This window comes from Tribolium castaneum, chromosome 3, assembly GCF_031307605.1.
Source record: "Tribolium castaneum strain GA2 chromosome 3, icTriCast1.1, whole genome shotgun sequence".
NCBI lineage: Eukaryota > Metazoa > Arthropoda > Insecta > Coleoptera > Tenebrionidae > Tribolium > Tribolium castaneum.
Window position 1 is genome coordinate 15,728,988 of NC_087396.1, and position 16,153 is coordinate 15,745,140.

The 16,153-nt window shown below is 34.6% G+C and overlaps 1 protein-coding gene across 1 annotated transcript; it reads right to left on the reverse strand.

Annotated features, from left to right (window-relative positions):
• Window positions 1–8,735: 8,735 nt before the first annotated feature.
• Rat1 (Rat1 5'-3' exoribonuclease) lies at window positions 8,736–16,043 on the reverse strand. The gene is made up of 10 exons (XM_008197439.3): window positions 15,840–16,043; window positions 14,758–15,795; window positions 14,497–14,709; window positions 14,177–14,448; window positions 13,956–14,124; window positions 13,815–13,904; window positions 13,433–13,764; window positions 11,958–12,176; window positions 11,767–11,906; window positions 8,736–9,200 (listed from the first exon to the last, which is right to left on the reverse strand). Exons 1-10 carry the CDS (start codon window positions 15,912–15,914, stop codon window positions 8,971–8,973), a joined length of 2,778 nt encoding a protein of 925 aa, XP_008195661.1. The 5' UTR covers window positions 15,915–16,043; the 3' UTR covers window positions 8,736–8,970.
• Window positions 16,044–16,153: the final 110 nt, after the last annotated feature.

Below are 16,153 nucleotides of genomic sequence, written 5' to 3' on the forward strand. Positions count from 1 at the left end.
TAAAAGAAATCATTTTTGAAGCACTTTTTTGTAAAATATAAAATTAAGATAATTTACGATTCTGGAATTGGTAATTAAATTTTATTAAACACGACACAAGTTTTGGTTTTTTAATAGAAAATTGAAAAATAAGTACTAAATCTTTTTCTTAATTTATTCTTTTGCCTCTAAAACTGTGCACAGCGAAATTTTAAAGCCGGGGACGCCTCTAAAGGCGTCTTGTTTTTTAACAAAATAATGAAAAAAAAGTACTAATTTTTTTCGTTAATTTATTCTTTTGAATTCATTTGCCTCTAAAAATGTGCACGGCGAAATTTTTAAAGCCGGGGACGCCTCTGAAGAGGAGAGCAGGCCGTGCCAAAGAGCAGATAAGGACGAGGGACCGAGGAGGGGCCCAGCCCTATGCACAAGGGGTCATACGTGACCTAACAAAAGCGACTCACCACCGCCACTGATTTAATGATCTCTTGTTTTAATTGCTGACAAATTGCCAATTGTCGCTGTGCTCCTCCTTTCACAATAATTTTTCCATTTTCTTTTTGCCGCAATTTACGTAGCCTGCTGGGTCGATAGTAGAGATCCAAAAAAATAAATAAGGAACTAAAATATTTATGCCAGGTATGAGGTAGTATTGAAACTCCCAAATTTCCCTCGTCTCCATTCTTCTAAGGCTAAGCGTTGCGTTGGAGTGATGCTCAAGACCAAGCACTTGGCATGGGGTGTAATTGTCGGGTGGTTGTGACAATAAACAAATTTGCAGTGATGGGAAGTTTGTTAATATAATATTCATTGCTTTCACCCCTGCATCTCAAGGCGACAGAATACGACAACGATCAAGTAAAGGGGTGCATTTGAATGCGCCCTCACATCGACCCTGACAGACGTGCCAATGCGCTTCCGACGGAGTCTTATTACCGAAACGTCGATTTTAACAGGGCTTTGAAAAACGGAAGTATAAAATCCCGAACTGTTCAAAAGTTTGCGCTTTTATGGTGATTTTGTGTTTGAATGTTTGAAATACGAATCAGTATTCACATTTCTTCGAGATTTGGACGAAAAATTTAATAAATCAATACAATAAACTGCTCGGATTATGTCCTATTAGCCACATTGTGTTTAATGTACCAGGGGAACCATAAAACCAATTAATTAACGTTTTATACTACCTATACTAAAGTAGAAAAAAACCAAATTTGAAATTATGCCAACAATATCTAGTAGGTATATTTTGATAATTAACCTTTATTTTTATTTACATTTACATAAAAAGGTCCATAATATGTAAAAAAACAATAGCCTAGAACAGCAAAAATATTTTTAGATATAAAAAATATTGTGATTTAAAAAAATAATAGGTACGTAAATATTAGCTGTTTTAAAACTATAGAAATGCCAATGTCTCTTTTTACCGAATTATTTTTTTATTTTATTTTTTCATTGTTTTTGTGATAAACTAATGGTTAAACCTTTTATTTGCTTTAAAATATCTAAAGTGAATGTGAATTCATTTTCTGGTTTTTACCGCACTAGTCCGGGAACAATTATCCAGCGGACTAGTCCGGTAAAATGGTACTTTCCGGCATGAATAATATGAAAGTAAAATGTTCATTACAGTACGGTTGAAAAAAAATATGTTAGGTGATTACTGCTGGTTATAATGAGAGAAATTAATCAATGCAAAAAATGAAATAATGTCATTTTTAATTTTTCAAAAGTTTTGAATCAATTTTTTTGTGGTGTCTTTGACATTCGTTATAACGCGATAAACAAATTATTAAATATTTTATTTACTTTATAATATCATCCGGTGAATGTAAATTAAGCCCAAACAACTTTTTCTATGTTTGTGCTTAAATTATCCTAACAAAACCTGGAAAGTTTAAGCGCTGAACAAGGTGAATGTTTCCATCAAGATTTAGTCTTATGAAGAGAGGTATTAAGGTTTTTGGGATAGGAATATTTTATTTGTTTACAACTAGTTTACATTAAGATAAACTGACTCTGTAACATTTTTGATGTTGCAAAAATTGTTAAATACTGTTACTTTAGAATGAATAATAATTAAAAAACTTGACGTCTTAAGTTTTTTCGACTTCAGTATCAGACTTAGGGCCGGTTTATAGAACGTTTTAATCGCAATTAAAATTTAATTCGCGATTAACTTGACATTTTTCAATGCATTTTAAATGGCAACTTAATTCGAATTAGTTTAATTCCAAATTAAACCTTAATTTCACTTTCTGTAAACCGGCCCTAAAGAGTTAGTTATTCTGTGGTTTCATCTATTGGTAAAAAATGTTGTAAACTATAGTGTTATTAGTAAATTAACTATCAAACTTTAGCAATTTTTTTAATTAAAAAAAATAAAATTCATCAAAAAATCACAATTTGTAGCCAACACTGACAATTATTTCCTAAAAGACTGTTTAAAAAATAATATATTTTTATTGTTGATCAAATGCTATTGCGATCACAACTGTCAGACAACGTTGCCACACATATCTTTTATGTAAAATTCGTTATTTATTAATAAGTTTAATACGTAGAATTTTTTTAATTCGTGCATCGGTTTTTGAGCATTTTTTTTAATCAACTGATCAGATTTATAGTTTTTGTCGTATCTTATTAGATACTTCTTAAGTTCTTTAATTGTCTGGTTAAAGTAATTTAAGAAGAAGTTTTCAGTAAGTATAGTTTTAATTCATATTACCTACAAAAAATTCAGAAAGTACAGAGTAATGGCAGCAAAAGCCTGGAGAACTTTACACACAATACAGGAAAGTATCTTTATCAGCGACAACGGAATATTGTAGAATAAAGTGCAAAAGTGGCTACGTTATTTGAAAAACAAAAGCTTCTTATATAGGTAAATAATTTAAGTACAGAATAATTTTTTATCGCAGAAAATACCTGTAAAAAAATTTTTGTGCATGTACATTTGAAAAAAATTCTTTATGTTTTTCAACTTATTATTTTTTAAAAACGTACCAACTGGAATTGAACTGGATTTGCTATTTCATTCAAATAAACTGACTGAAAAAAGTTAAAATAATTACTGAATTTTAGAGTAAATCTGCAGAAGCCTCAAAAATTATATCATATGTGTTTTCTATAAAGCTTTTTATTTTATCGTAAAAAGTTGTACAGTTTTGTATCTTCCAGTGCCAGTAAAAATATCACTTTACAAAGCAAATAATTTTAAAATGTAGACAATACCTACTTTACCACAGATAAAAAGAATTAATTTAAAAGCAGACACACATTAACTAATTTGTTTTAATCAGATTTCAATGTGTATATTACAACGTAATAATCCCCATTTTCCCACTGGTTTATGCAATTTATTATTCATTATAAATGTTTTTTAATGTTGTCACAGGCAAGAGCTGCCAAAATTATAAGTAGCCCGGAGCGGCAATGGACCTAAATACACCCCTGCATTTAGGGACAACAATGTTTTTCTTAATAAAATTTCACACTAATTGTAAATAAATGCTGGTGTTCACATCAGCAAAAAATCAATATGAAAAACTCGTGAAATTTGCTGCGATAAGTATTGGTCCAGGCTCAAAAATCCCTTCCGAGGGTGAGTCAGTATCCTCGGTATTAGCAAATTGAGCGTATAAACAGGTAAGTCTAATATTGAGAGGATTATCTGGGGTAGCGAGCAGCGATTATGCTGAACCTGCGAAATCTCAGAGATTGTTTTAGCGCCCCCTTGCGCCTCCGCCCCTTGGCGTTGTCAATAATTCGCGATGCCTCGACATAATAAAATCCCGATCCATGTAAGCCGACGCTAACGATACGATGTGATTAATTGTTGCCAAGTAACCATCAGAGGCTTAGGTCAAGTGGCGTCCCGACGCTCCGGCAGCGCCGCCACCCTCGATCGGCTACAGTGCATTATTACATTCCATCCATTTGTCATGTGAGCTTCTTCGGCTTTAATTACAATTAGTATTTTTAGGGGCCGTTTTTGTGGGCGGTTTCGCCGCCACACATAAAGTCGGATAAATCTCGACTGTCACAATCAGGAGGCTGGACAGCATTTTATGGTGCTATCAATACACATCCGACACAGTGTCGCCACCAGCTCGATACTTTCGGACCCTCCACAATCGACGTTTTGTCTTAGGACGCTTACACCTACAGGATGACGAGGCAGGATGCCGGTGAATGGGGCCTTCTCCGGCAATTAGCGATTCGAATTGGACACGAAGGCGCCTCCAGTTATGAAGACGATCGCTTTATTGTCTAGCTGACGGCCCGTCACCGGATAAATGCCAGATGAGAATGAAACGGTTATGAAGCGAAGAATTACGACAGGACTGCTCTACGGCACTAATAGATGGGATCACGATTAAAATCGTCGTTACGGACTGAAAATTACTAAAACAATAAAGACAATTAAATTTCGCGACGTTTCCTAATACTAATATCCTGCTCGTAATTTCCTAATGCAATAAATGTCTCGAACAAGATTATTGTGGCGAGAAAAAAATACTTTAACAATGAAAACGTGAGAATTATTTAAATATCTTTGTTTTTCATTATAAATTAAAATTAGAAAGCGATTTGTTGAACAATAAAGCTGACTTGCTAAAATTCAAAATTTTGAGGTAAATTTTTCTTGTGTGAACTTTAGGAGACATTGAAAAATTCACCCCAAAGTGTTTTATCACATAATATGTAAACCAATATCACAGCATGGCGTATTTACCAAATTTTAATGCATACCTAATAAATTCGAGTTTAGAAGCTTCATAATCAATTCAAAATTAAATTTTTAGACATTGTAACGCTAATACGTAGTACCAAATGTTCATAATGTTAAATTGTTAAAATGAGAAAATACAAAGTAAAAACGAGCGCCTCTCATTTTAAAAAAAACTTTTGAATCCAACAGAAAAAAAAGCAAATATAATAATTTACTCTCGACTTTATTTTATTTCTATACCGGGTGCTCAAAAACTGCCGAACCAACTCACTTACCATACATTTGTGTATGGTAGAAAGTTGCTTACATAAAAAAAAACAATAAAAAAATCCGTTGTATTAAAGTTAGTGATAAATAACGAATTTTAAATAAAACGTCTAACAGTCGTGACCGCAATAGAAATTGATCAACAATCAAAATAAATTATTTTTGAAACGGTTTCCTAAAAAATAATTCCCAGCGTTGGCACATCTACACATTGCGATTCTTTTGATAAGTTTTAATTTTTTTTTAATTCTAAAAACGCTAAGATCTGATAGTAATAATTTAAAAATAATTATTCATCGTTTTGTTAGAGAACGATTAGTTAGCGTAAAACATGAGAACATTAAAAAATAATGAAAACTAAAGAAGTTAACAAAATATGTTTGTAAGTCCAAATTTTTTAAAATATAAATTTAGAAATTTTTTCAAGATTTTTCTCGTAATCTGCACTTGCATCTCAACAACGTACCACTAATTGGTTCGCCAATTTTTGAGCACCCTGTAGAAGTACCACATAAAGCAAAATGCTATTTTTTAGTTTTGGCAACAAAATGTTTCTATTTGTCAAGAAAAAAAGATTAAAAACAGGTTCACAAAAAGCTCTATTAAAATTTAATACATAATTTGGTCACATGATTAAATTGCATTTAATTGCGGATTAAATTAATGAACCCTATGTAAACCGACCTTAAGAAACTTGCCAAAAGTGCCAATGCCTTATAAGAAAATATGAAAACAATATAATTTTTTTAAGTTCATAAATAAACCACATATAGGGAAATTTCAAAGTTGAAAAAAATATTCATCAAGTTATGTCCATTATTTCTCAAAAAATTATTTTTTTTAATATGAATAATCTGAAACTAAAATACTAAATAAAAACTTCTGAGTTATTGAGATCATTAAACATTTTATTTTATTTTATCAAAGAGATCAAATATTCCTATAAAATAATTCCTAATAAAATTATTTAAGTTATGACACTGTCCTTCGCCTTAGTATAATAGGATTGTTTCCCTTATTTCGTCAGATCCAAATGAAAATACATAAATCTTTTTTTCTTCAACTCGGTAATATTCCTGATGTACCATCACTCACATAATTAGAAAATTTTCCAGGTTGATAGGTAAGTAGTCATAGAATAGATTATATATATATATATATATATATATATATATATATATATATATATATATATATATATATATATATATATATATATATATATATATATATATATATATATATATATATATATATATATATATATATATATATGGTAGCGCTCAGCTCCGTTTGCGTGTGCGTCATCTGACATTTCTGTCACTACGTTTACATAGCAGGGGCATAGCGGTGACAAACTATCAAATATTTTTTGAGGTTACGAAGTGTTTAAATTATGAGTTGTTACAAAAAATACAGATTCACAAAACAAGAACTAATAAACGCAGAATCAAAAACCTAACGAAATGCAAATCACAAAACACAATAAACGAACAGAAAATACTATATATATATACCAATTAACACAATACAAACTGAATATATATATATATATATATATATATATATATATATATATATATATATATATATATATATATATATATATTATATTATTAAGTACTTAGGTACTTAAAATTTAAATTCCGCATTTCAGTTTGTATTGTGTTAATTGGTGTCTTTTACTTTTTATGAGTACTGCAGCGCATGTTCGTTTTTTATTTATTACAATACTATTTTAGTAAAAAAGTTATTAATTTATTAAATATTATCGAATATTTTAAATCATTGAACATAGCTACAAACCTACATAGATTACAAATTTTATGAATAAATCAGAAACACACAGAAATATATTTAAAAGAGCTCGAAAATGTGATTTCCCCTACATGGACATCAAAAATGCCAGTCTGTAAATACCACAACAAATTTAAAGCAATACCGTAAAACAGTTAATTATATAAATATCTTTGTTCACGTATTTGTAGCAGTAATTACAATCACCAAAACATTATATTTTTTGTTAATGATTTATCCAAACCTATTGTGCTGTTTAATTTTATTCATTTTATCGCAAACAGATGCTTTGTAAATTATTAAATAAAATACAAATAACCTTTTTGCTGATTATGATTTCCTCGTTATTTTCAAAACAACTTCGATGTCTTATGCGTGTTGTGTCTAATAGATATTTAATAGTGCACGAATTTTAAAACTTAGAGTGGTTAGCGTTTCCAAATGAAATGAATCTCCAAAGATAAATAAAAAAAAAACAATCGTATTATAAGGATTTGGATTTAAAAAGATTAGTCTCACTTGCATATCCACATTTTTCAATGATTTCTTCTGACTACATCGAGATTTCGATTGATTTCCCAAATTTTGCGCACTGATATGTCCTCTGCGATTTACCAAAGTTTTGATACTTGCATTAAAAAGAAATTATCTATCTATCTGTAGATCTATCAGACGTTAATATTAATACCGATATTTTATTCTCCATTACTTTCTAATAAACACATTAACAATAATTTAATTACTTGAACTTGATACAGCTGTCGCAAAAATATTAAAATGTCGGTTACAAATAGAAATAAACTGTGGTAGTTGACGTAAAACAAATAATTTGGCTAATTTGGAAAAAAACTTATCAAATTGAGAAATCGTTGGCCCCCCGTGCCTGAGAAAGCGCCATTTCGCTCGATCGCCCCCGGCGCAAAGTCACATCACATCTGAATGCGTCCAAATAATCGAAAAAGTCCACATATGCATAGGAATGCGTTGTTCGCAGCTCGCTGCGTCGTGTGGGAGCGCGGACCACCGCAGGAGATCTTTAATGCCACCCCAAAGGAAACCGCGTGACGTCCTTTATTCGTGCTCATCCCGTCCGCGATCCAGAAATCGAATTTGCGATATTCCGTATTCGTTGCGATAAAATTTATTTTTTCCACACGCTGCCCCACCGAACACAACCCTGCATCAGAAGTTCAAGTGGCCGCTCTCCTTAGCTACCTACAGCTACATGCAACTCAAGTGGGCATTGTGCCAGCACTACCAACGGCCCTTCTTGCACTCCACGCTTGCCATTGTCTGCACCCGAACACTAGACAATCTAAAAAATAACGCGTACTTATCGCCATAAAGGCCCTAATGCACTATTTATTCCTATATTGTATGTTGCTAATGGCTGTCACCTGGGTCTGGACGGCCCTCCATAACGCGCACGGCTTTGGTATCCGCAGATTCTCGGTTAAAGGACAAAGCCATCGACCGTTTCAAATCGCGTTAACGGCAAATGTCAATTAATAAAGATTCTTGTAAAGGTGTTACAAAAAAGTTACATTTAGATTACTTTATTCAATCATCAAGTATGTAATTTTAGTCTTGGCTTTTGGTAAATTTTCGTGTCTACTAGAAGGCAATGTAAAACCAGGTTAAAAACAAAGAAATTTCCCCCTTTTTCGTCAAAAGACTAAACCCAGCACAGCGCCTATTTTTGCACAAATGCACTAAGGCGAAAAGTCAAAAACGTGCTTACAACTGCAATATTTAGTGGCGCACAAAGCGCATTACCATAAGCGTACAATGAGTGAGCACTCTTAGCATGGAACTCTTGTTTCTGAGACAAGAGTCCTTAAATCGAAACCCCCTCCCTACCCCTTTATTTCTCTTTCATCAGATCCAACGGTAGCGGAAGTGCCACTATTCTTCTGCAACCATGCAATTTTTATAGCGTAATAAAACACAACCATACTAAAATCATATTGTTTATTCCATACTTTTTAAACTACAACAATTCTTTTCCTTAAGCCTTTGCTAGAAAGGTACAAAACCATAATCATACAAAACAAGAGAATACTGTTCTCTCAATGAACCTACACTATACATTTTAACTCAAATAAATAGTGAAGGGATAGTTATTTTTTTAAGTGATTAAAAAAGTTACAAAGTCGGATAAAATTAGAAGTATGTAGAAATGAAAATTTCTACCTCCTGTAGCTGTATCTATTTGCGTTAGGGTTCGAGCTGGAGGTCTGATATCCGTCCCTGTAAGGACCCGGAGGCCTTCTGCTGGGATCGTTCCTGTCGGAGTTGTAGTTCCGATTTTGGTAGTTGTTCCGGTTGTACCTTTGATTGTACCCTGTGTCATACCCACTCTGGTACCCCCTCGAGTTGTGCCCCTGGTTGTAACTCGAGTACCCTCCTTGACTGTGCCCTGCAATTGATCCTCATGCACTAATAAACTCTTCCGCCGCGAAAATTTCATCAAGTCCGGAATTTACTTGACCGTGTCTTCCCTTTGATCGAATCACCCCCTCGACCGCACACGTTGATTGCCTTCCTCGAGCCCGACGTGTGTTGGAAATTCGCGAATTTTCCGCTCCGGCGGCGTCCGGAATAATCTTGCTCGCAGTCGGCCGGACAATAGTTCAATTTGGAAAATCTCCGTCGGTGGAAAACTAGACGCCAAGCGAAACTATTTTCGCATTAGGGGCGGTGGCGTTGTGGTGATTGTCAAATTAGGCGTGTCAGTGGTGCTGACGGCCGCACAAAAGCTTCAATTACGCGCTCTGCCGCCGGCAGAACGGTGTCATTGTTGCGTCACACCCACAAACAAGGGCACAATGCTCGACAAATTGCTTGTTTTCAGGACGAACGATGCGACGGCCCCGCAGAACCACGAATTACGACCGAGCGGACCGATTAAGATACGGAACGCGATAACATCACAGACACACACAACGCATAATGTTCAATAGTGATATGGGACCGGCATTCATCAAAAATGCATTATTTCGACGCGTTTCTAAATCTCCAAACTAATAAAAAAGCTTAGGTACAGAACGACGAAAAATTAAAAGCTGGAAAGTTTTTTGATAATGTTCCAGAACAAAATCTAACAAAAATAATTTTATACATATTTAGTAAATTAAAAAAACAAAAACCGTATTGAAATACATGTAAATATTATTACATATTATCAAATTGTTTTTTATTCTATAAAAAACTCTTCTTAATTAATATCCTCTTGACCACAAAATTTCTACCATGTCAGATAAGATGGTATTATACCATCTTTATACCATCTTATGACACTGTAGTATGTTGAAGTTTAAATCGTCTTAATAAAATGTTTTTAGCATATTTGAAAATGTGGTCCTTTTACGTTAACGTTTTACGCCTGTTTCAACATTTCTGTTTAAATCGTTTGTTGTTCCTTTTAGATAGGTGAGGACACCTAATTATACATTGGAAGTGTTGATGTTGAATTCTGTTCAATGCTAATCTAAACTTTTTATAGTTTCATAAACATTAGGCACCATTAGAACGCGAGTGAAATTTTGTAGGTGAAAAAAATGTATGAGCTAAGTTTTAAATAACAATTTATAATTTTATTCTAATTTCTCGTATAAATACACTTGTACAAAGATCAGAAAGTTACGAATTTGGAATAAAATATTATAATATTTTTTGTAATGTGCCTCTGAGTCCTTTAAAAAAAGCCATGTATCTCATAAATAAAAAATGGAATCATTAAACCATTAAACTTATATTAGAACAGAATTTCAACAAAAAAACTTCCGGGTTATATGGGTCAACTAATCTTTTCCAACTAATTAGATGACAATTGTAACAGTTTTTATAAATTAACGCCAATGGACCTTTGATTTTTTTAATATGAATAGATTGGTTTCCAAAATTTCAGAAAAAGTTATTGTATCTTCGTTATCATCAACATTTAAATAAGGTTTTTAGGCTAAAACTCTTGAGAACAATACAAAGGTGAACTTCGCGAATACCTAAATAACCATATTATGACTTGTGAGTCTTTATGACTTAATTTCTAACAATTTATTATGATACTCGTAAAAATACTTATATACTTTGTGTTGGCATTAGGATTGCATTTTGAAACTTTTCGAGCTTTATTACGACAGGCTGTATTCTCACCATAAAAAGTCCTGTTTACTTTCATAATTTACTATTTTGGTATTTAGAAAATTATTTCAATTACAATTATCAAATTAATAATGCGAGTATATCAAAAAACAAAACATTTTAATTCGTCAAATTATTGAACCATACAAATTATACTGATAATGATTAATTGAATTTTAAATGTATTTATTTATAATTAAATGAAGCATTCAGATCTGGAATGGCCTAATCCACAAAATGTATTTTAATTACAATCTGAGATCAAATGCATACTTTACTATTGATCTAATAATTTGTAATAAAATTTGTAATAAAACATTTAAAAATTTTCATTTTCGAAGACCGTTAACTGTTTGGTAAGAAAAGTTTGGAAATTTGATACACTAACATGAACAGTTAAAGAACGTATTACACCTTACAAACTAATAAAAGTTGATGAATTCGCAAGTTTGTTTGTAAACAAGCAAAGTAGTTACACCTACAACCCCGGTAAACATTCCAATTACGCCACCGTTCCCCCACCTTTACTTTTATTGGTTAGACGCATAAACAAACGCCGGTACCTAGCTGATTTGGGCAATAACCGTCGCTAGTGCAGTGTGCACTGACTTAAAACCGATTTAATTGCAATCGTATAATAATGAACATGCGAAGGGGTCACGTGCTAGACACGACGCGTGCCTCCAATCACCTATTAAAACAAACAATTGACCCTTCTCCCGTCCACCCTCACCACCATTGTTCCGCCGTCAACAACAGAGCGCCGTGAGGGTTTCTCGCAATATCAATCGTCAAAATCCGATCCAGTGACCCTTATTTAAAACAATCAAATCTGTACTTACCGTAATTACTGCCGCGATTTTGGTGATAGTTATTTCTTCTGTCCATATTAGACGGCGGAGGAACGTGCGAGTACGGACCTGGACCCGACTTGGGAAAATGATGACCCACCATCCTGTGGCCGGCCTCGCCTAAAGTGGCTCTAAATCATCGACGTTAAATTTTTTACGCACGAAATTTAAATGAAGTTTACCGTGTTGTTGATGGCACCATTCCAATGATAGGTCGCCAGTTTCTGCTTGCTACAGGATCTAAATCTGTTGGTTTTAAAACTCGAGGCGGATCGATCGCGCCTTTTAGTTTCTTGGCTGGAAATACGAAGCCGGAAGCGTATTTTGGATCGCGGTATTTCACACAAGACACCATGTTGTTCATGATGTCGTCCAAACCGCGAATCGGAGAATCCAAATAACTAAAAAATTAGAAAATTAGAAACTTTGTTTATTATAGAGATACCTAAATACTAGAATGACACGACGCAGGAATAGAACGTCTCCTAAATTAAAAAAAAAAAAATGGAATGGCAGTGCCTCCACTGCTGACAAAGAATTTTTAAAATCTGCTGTTAATTCCACATTTTTCTAGATCAAACCTGTAGTTTCTTATCTTAAAATTCTTATTGCTAGTTTAAATATGTATTACACCTAACCATTCTTATGTTGTTCTTATGTTAAATTATTTCTCCTTCTTTTTATTATTTTTTAAAGCTACCTTGCGATTACGTACAGGCATTGTACTTTAAATGTTCGAGCAGAAAATTGAGTCCTTTATGTTTAAAAAAAAAAGTATCAAGTAGCATGACGGTATTGGATGAAAAAATTAGATCATTATTCGTTTAATTCAGGATATTCATGTAACATTTGTTTCAAAAAGCCTTTTTTTTGATCAGCATTATCTGGAGTGCTAGTGTTATTTTTCTGAATCATGTGTTTCCTCCTCAATTTTGTTTGAATCTTTTATTTAAAACAAGTTAAACACCTCTAACAGCTTGTGGGTTATCAGTATCATCAAAAAACTTTAATAAAATTTCTCAAACAATGTATGAAAATATAAAAAAGTAATATTATCTGAAAAAGTAGTTGCAAATTTTATTTATCATCTTTGCATTGTAAAGTTATGCTGTTGACAGAACAAGGAACAAGGAACCTGAAGCAAAATGCGCGGACAACAAACGTCGGCAGCCATCCCTTTATTTTTTTGGCACCGTTGCCGAAAAGAGTCATTGTCAAAAAAATAGTTGTATTTAAACACAAGATAAACAGATAGAATAAAATTGTAATTGTAAAAAATAAAGATAAGGAAAAAATTATTAAAAATAAAAAAAAATTCAAACTTATAAATTTTTTCACACCACCTCCCTATTTTTCAAAACATGGTTCAAAAACCAAAACAAGTAGTAGTGTTCGTCTTCTCAGCTTATTAAAAATTTGATAATCAATATTCCTGTCTTTTTTCCAAGCAATTAACAATTGGGTGATGGCATTACCACTATACTCATTTTTATATTTATTTTTTTATTAGTGAGTTATTTAAATTCACATCAATTTTAAAGTGTCTAATATAAAATATTTTGTATCTCCTTTCGCCTAATACTTACTTCTAGTTAGTTTATTTTCACCTTTTCTAATATTTTTAAAACAAATATCTGTTTTAAATTATCTTACTTACCCTCCATAATCGACGCATTCATCGGACAACAACACAGTCCCCTGCATTCCCTCAATGGAAACGTGCACTTCCATTTTCACACTGATTTTTTGTACATACAGTTGCTTTATTTGGTTATAACCGGCGTTTTTGGCCCCAACATACAACCGATCATCTCCTCGCACATTTCTCCGAATTTCTTCAGGTGATAACTCTTTATAATATGGAGCTAAGGCCTTAAATAACCTATCCTCATTAACAAAAGGCAATAACGCAACTCCTTGCCAGGCAAATTTCTTCCCGTTTAAGTCAATTTTAAAATCTTCGGGATAAAAATCAATAATTGGTGATTCCTAACACAAAATCATAAATGGGTTTTAATTAAAAAAAGTAGAGTACCTACAGGGTCTGACATTAACTTTGCCCATGGTTGAGGAACATGTTTACTACTAGCAGCCGGGAAAACACCCATTAATTGTTCTAGAGGTCGGAACTGAAATTACACTATTATTGAACTGTTTTGTGGAAAAAACGAAGTTATTACAGGATCAGAGTCTTCCTCAAATTCAGTACTCAAGCCTGCGATGTGAACAAAATCTGAAGCAAATGGGGCATAATGGTAGGGATAGTACCACTTCCACGAGGCACACCCTTGGTAATAGTACCGCAAAACCCAACACAAACCCCTCACGTAATGCAGCGCTACGTTATTTCTACAAATTATTCAAAAATTAATTTATCAAGACGCAATCGCTTCTGAAGTACCGAAAATCTAGATTATCAGAATTCACGTCGAATTTTGATTCATAGTAACGATCCTTGAACCCATCTTCCCATAATCTCACTTCATCATGAGCCTGGTCGTCATCACTTTCATCGTCGTCCTCATGGTGGCGCTTCTGGCCCCGGTTACTTGACTGACTATCCACGGGTGTTAACATCGACTCTAACCCCGCTTTTTGAGTGTGCATTCCGGCCTTTCGTATTTCAAAAGCCTCATGACGGGCGTTTACTACCGGCTTTGCCTGGCCTAAAGCCTAAAACACGAATTAAAATTTGTTATGTCGATAAAAAAGCAAACTTGCGGTAGGAGCAAACTGCGTGTTCTTGACCAAGTCCCAGTTGGGTTTATACTGGTTGTAGCCTTCGCTCCTCCGTCTTTTCGCCTTTTCTCTCGCCTTAAACTGTAATTCTTTCTGTTGTCGTGTTTTAAATATTTCATCCTCAGCTTTGCCCAATTCGCTCATAATCAACTGAACGCGCTCCAAGTTGACATCACCGCTGTTTGTCAACCAGCCCTGCAATGTCAATAATTAAAAACCAAACATAAAACTCGTTAAATTTACCCCAGTTTTATAGACGCAATCTTTATATAGTCTGATTAGTCGGTCAATTGCCCCTTCCCGAATTTCCAAGCTTGGCAAATGTGGTAAAAAATCGTTACCAACAAAAAAGCACATAAAAACCCAATCGTCTAAAACCCGCTCAAACTCGTATTTGAAGGGTAAATTCGGCATTTGCAATTCGCGTTCTAAATACTCCTTTAAAACGTTCAAACGAACAAAAATATAATCCGTTTCTGCAAACACTTTCTGCGTGTCGCTCTCAGCACTAGCAGCGCCACCTATACAATCTTTCATTTCGTGACCCAACTGACCACAAATATCACAAGGTCTGGGCTTGTTAGGCTTGAACTCTTCCCTAATTATAGTAAAATTGGGCTCATGCGTGGCCAAACCCAACATGATTAAGTCAGCGTCGGCACCACAAAGGCAGTGTTGAGTGTTTGGATCGTGGTCAGGTTGCGCCCTCTGGCGCCTAATAAAATCCATGATTTTGTGTTCGCCTTCACCCGGCACGTTCGCATCCGAGAGGATAACTTTAATCCCCTGCCACCCTGGGTCATTATTCAGCCTCTCGTGGATGTAATAATGCAGGCAGTTAGAAAGCCGCGCCATGAACGGGGTCCCCGGCGTGATGCAGTTGGAATCAAAGTGCTCCTCCTTCGGTTTCTCGTCCGGCAACTTCGCCCCTCGCAGCAACAGCTCGGCCCGAATTCGCTTGATTTCGTTAATTTTCTCCACGGTTTCTTTAGCGGCGCGGAAACGCCTTGATCTCTGCTGGTTCATTTTCGCGCGTGGGGCAACTCCGTCAATCGCCATGTACAGGAGTTTCCTGGGACGGACGATGTTGAAAATGCGATCGATGCATTCGAAAATCGCGACCATCATCTCGTCTTCATTGCGCGGCGCTGGTCGGTCCTCTGGATGCGTGCACGGGTGGATAATTCCGTTCATGTCCAGGTACAAATTGTCAAACTCCACCCCGTTGGGGTTGGGCTCGGCGGAATTGGTTGGAACCCGGACCCCATTTACATCAACTGCCTGAAAATTGGCTCGAAATTTGTGAGTGATGGACTTAACCTTACTTTTTGTTCGATGCAGTGGACGATCACTGAAGGGTATTTGCGGCTCAGCCAACGGAAAAATGCCGGGACTCCCATTGCAAAAGGTCGGAATGCTAATAAGAACGTAGATAGTCGCCAGGAAATTAAGAATTTTGAATTTATTCAAAAGTTAAATGCATGACAGCCATCTTGAGTCACTACTGTAAACAGCGCAGCCAACATAGCTGTCTCAAGCACGCTGTACACTGTTTCTCTAATAACTAATTATAATTTATTTAAAAATACATCGTAACTGACCCAAAAAATAGAAGCGTAACTGTGGCATGTAAATACCT